The 4,415-nt window shown below is 49.6% G+C and overlaps 1 protein-coding gene across 1 annotated transcript; it reads left to right on the top strand.

The window, feature by feature from the left end:
• Positions 1-700: 700 nt before the first annotated feature.
• On the top strand, positions 701-1,600 carry LOC106819380 (cell division cycle 5-like protein; the record flags this gene model as incomplete). The annotated part of the gene is made up of 2 exons (XM_014824020.1): positions 701-920; positions 1,388-1,600. Coding segments are annotated over exons 1-2 (430 nt in total), but the record flags the coding sequence as incomplete, so codon positions are not given.
• Positions 1,601-4,415: the final 2,815 nt, after the last annotated feature.

Below are 4,415 nucleotides of genomic sequence, written 5' to 3'. Positions count from 1 at the left end.
TATAAACCTTTTGGGCCCCGTCGGTGACCGAACGGAGGAGATGCCAACGGGCCCGACGGCTGCACGCCCTCCGGCTTATGCCTACCTCGGCCCGGCTGACTAGCATGGTGAGCTCCCTGGCGAATTCCGACCATGTCTCTCCATGACGCTTCCTCCGCTCATCCAACCGGAGGTGACGCTCCAACTCCGATCCCAGCGGCTGCAGACGTTCCTGTAGTGCTTCCCTGATGTCCTCCTCGGTGGCCCCGGGACTGCAATCAAATAATACCGCCGACGCTGGATAGTCGAGGGCGCCGGCTAGCTGCGCAGCCCTCTCACTGTGGTCCCATCCGTTGTGGTGTGCCACGACGTCGAACTGGCCGAGGAACGCTTCCAGCGGTACGTCCCCCTTGCCGTTGTAGATTCGTACCTTCAGGCGTTCCCTTCGCTGCGGAGCCGGCGTGCTGATCGCTGCCCACTCAGATGTCGGTGGCGTCCGGTCTGCTGGTAGCCGAGGAGCCGGGCTTGATTCTGCCGCTCCGTGATTGGGTTGATAGACCCACTGTCCGGTCCCCGTCTGACTCGGGGGCGGACGTTCGTGCNTATATATATATATATATATATATATATATATATAATATATATACATATATGTATGATGCATAAATATTGTAATAATATTAATTAATTAATTAACAACCCTCCCTCCCCCGCAGAGCTGGAGATGTTGTCGGAGGCTCGCGCTCGCCTCGCGAACACGCAGGGCAAGAAGGCGAAGAGAAAGGCAAGGGAGAAGCAGCTGGAGGAAGCCCGGCGCCTCGCCGCGCTCCAGAAACGCCGAGAGCTGCGCATGGCCGGCATCGACGCACCCGCCAGGAGGCGCCGCCGTCGCGGCGTAGACTACAACGCCGAGATTCCGTTTGAGAAGCGACCGGCCAAGGGTGAGAAGCTGCAGGGGGCGCCACGGTAGCCAGAGGGGGCCACGGTAGCCAGAGGGGGCCACGGTAGCCAGAGGGGGCGCCACGGTAGCCAGAGGGGGCCACGGTAGCCAGAGGGGAGCCACGGTAGCCAGAGGGGGCCACGGTAGCCAGAGGGGTCGCCACGGTAGCCAGAGGGGGCGCCACGGTAGCCCAATTAATAAACTGATACTTATTCATGATACGTAATCATAATGTTACCATATCTCGCGAATTAAATCGTATTGTGACTCCCCTATTGAATCTCTAATTGTACATTAGCAAGAAAAAAACATCTCTAACCCTCCTTCTCTTCCTCCTCTTTCTCCTTTTCCTCCTCCTCCTCCTCCTCCTCCTCCTCCTCCTCCTCCTCCTCCTCCCTCCTCCCTCCTCCTCTTCCTCATGCATCTACTCCTCCTTCCTCCTGCATCTACTCCTCCTTCCTCATGCAGGTTTCTTCGACACGAGTGAGGAGAGCTTCACGCCTTCGGATCAGGACTTCCGGAGGTTGAGGCAGCAGCATCTTGATGGAGAGATGCGGAGCACGAAGGAGGAACGGGAGCGAAGGAAGGACAACAGCTTCGCACTGAGAGGAAGTAAATGGTATTGTGAGAATGATACAAAATACGGCGAGACGTGTCCACAGAAGTACGAAGTGCGCTCGGGTACGTCGATTGAGCGAATGCGGAGTTAGATTGATTGTATTTCGATTGGATTTATCAAACACGTAAGGATTACTCGATCAGTGATTTGACGCGACAGCGACCCTCTCCTTGATGCGAAGTGGAGGTCGGTGGGTTTCTCGTTGATTAAATGATTGATCGATTGATAGATCGATTAACAGATTGATGAATTGTATGTCTTATTCGGCATTCGTTAATTTGTGATTGATTACCAGTTGGTTGAATGATTTATTGCTTTATACGCACGGCTCGCTTATATAACTAGACAAAAGTGCCTACACGCGGAGAGTTGCCATACTCCGCCAGCGTCATACGCGGCATACGCCATAGGACTCGCGAACACACGAATAACCACGATATACGCCCTCAGAATCGTCTAGCACCGGCGGTTATGTTACGAGCGTCGTGATAATGATAATGCATGTGCGTTGACATTGAGGCTATGCTTGCTTTCGTATCAGCGTGAACGCAGCCGCCTCGTCTGGCGCTAATGACTGCTCGCATAAATCACAATCATTTCGATGATCACTGCCTCGGCTTGGCTCGGAGCTGCGTGCTGGAGGCGTTGAACTGGCTACGCTGAACATCGACAGCGGCTAATATTGAAGTCGCTTAGCAGAGCACAGGGCGATTGGGCGTTGAGCATACGTCGGGGGGATGGGGGAGAAAAAACATAAAATGTAGCATCTCGCTACCCCAACTAATCAAATATTATATGAGACAAGTAGGAGGGATGGCGGTGGATAACATATGAAATCTCCGACCCCGCTAATTTCAGGAGTATTGGAAAATAGAGGGCATTCAAAGATTTTCTGGGAGGACCCGCATACCGCCGCACTGTTCTTACCACTCCTCGAAATCCTGCATTGGCCACTGTCGAGCATAACAACATTTAAACACCCGCCACTGTCCAAAAATCGTTCCAGCGGCGCCTGCGCTCCCTCATGAGTACTGAGCTAACAAAGATTATGATTATGAATCATTCGTATGCATTAAGTTCAACAGTCAAATTTGAATTCATCTGACCCCCTTCATGTAACGAGGAGGCCCCGCGCTCGCTGGCGCCTTTGCCAAGAAGATGATTTTAGCGCAAGGCGAGCCGATCTCACGCTCAAAGGCAGGCCTATGCCACCGACGCGACAATCCAATGAGTAAACTCCGATCTACAAATTCACTTCGGCTCCGCAGCAGTCCCGCCATTCATTTCCTTCCCTACAAGCTAATGTACACTGGGAACGGAGAGCAGAATAGATACACTAGGTAGAGAAAGATGGACAGCAACGCGTATCCCGATAGCTAGGGCTTGCCAGTAAGATTATCACCGAGGGCTGGGGTATATCCCACACTTATTGATGTGTGGTGCGCTTAGAAGCTAAAGAAACAAACATTTGCTATCATCCCTCTAGCGCTTTTCAGGAAAGACTATGGCAAAATTTAAATATATTTTTAACAGACAATAACTAGTACTTGAATATTTCCTCTACGACATCCGGTCTGAGCGTTGAATGTAAATTTTACTTCTCCCTAATGCACTTATTAACGAGGACAATCGGAGCTGTTGACATACATCTGACTGGTAAAATGGCTGTAATCGGTATATCAGCATAGAATGACATTCATTTTACTGAAAACTCCAGTCGGTTTTATTTTGGACGCATTCGCGCCACTATATTTACATATTTATCTTTATTCCAAATATCCCCAAAATCAGCGTCTTCTCACTGCTCACGAAAGTAAATCCGCTTGCATTTATTTCAAAATTAGCAGAACGTGGAGATAAAGACTATTGAGAGTCTGGGATAGCGTTTTTACGTATTTCACAAGGGCTTGAATGGTGAAACACTCAATTCTTGAGTGTTCACTTCTATAATATGGAGGGTTAAGGGGGATGGGGGAGCTGAGAGAACCGCCGAAGCGCGACAAGTTAGTATCCACGATTTTGTATAAGGGGGAAAATATGCACTTATCTACCGTTACTGTTAAAATCTGGCTTGTTTTTCACTCCGAATAATCTCTTTTCTAGCAGTTTCTTTACAGGTCTCTCGACCTCTATCAGTAACAATATACGTTCTCTTTATCCAAATTTCGAGCGAGGAGATGATCTTCCAGTGCTATGTTGAATACTATCTAAACGGAGGGTCGTAGCACAGGGGCTGGAGATCCGTTCCGGCCCCCACTAAGATGTTTGCACGGGCGTAGAGGAGGGTATATCGTTAAAGCCTAGGGTGCGTAAAGATATCGATGCACTGGACACCCCCAATTGCTAGAGAAAACATGTTCGCACTCATGACTAGACACAGATACTTGGTAGTCAGGCAAGCCATTTTAGTCCTTTGTGTCCCCGTGAAAGGATAACACAAAAATACTCCAACTCAACAGTCTGTATGTGAGTATTGCTAGAATGAAGTATGTTATAATAATTCATGTGCTGCCTCTAAAGTGCAGGAAATAGTCACCAAATAGAAAGAGGTGTTGTAAAACTTTCATAACAAACATTACTTCGGGGAGATATTTCCCGCCTGGACGCGCCCTCACCCCCCACACTTAAAACAGGAGGGGGACACTCCCCTAAAGGAGGTAGAAATGCTCTGCGATATTCTATGATAACGATTTCCAAATTGATTCTGCTTATTATGATTCCACTTTTTAACAATTCACACCAGTGCGCGCTTCGTTGCCCTCAGAGCTCGCATGACTTCGCGCCATCCCCCTCCGAGCCTAGAATTCACTTATCTGGATCGCACTGTTCCGGGTTGTGGGGGGGGGGGTGCCGTGGTTAATTAAACCTCGTGGCTGC

This window comes from Priapulus caudatus, unplaced genomic scaffold (genome assembly GCF_000485595.1).
Source record: "Priapulus caudatus unplaced genomic scaffold, Priapulus_caudatus-5.0.1 Scaffold3305, whole genome shotgun sequence".
NCBI lineage: Eukaryota > Metazoa > Priapulida > Priapulimorpha > Priapulimorphida > Priapulidae > Priapulus > Priapulus caudatus.
This window is presented reverse-complemented; position numbering and strand designations above follow the sequence as displayed.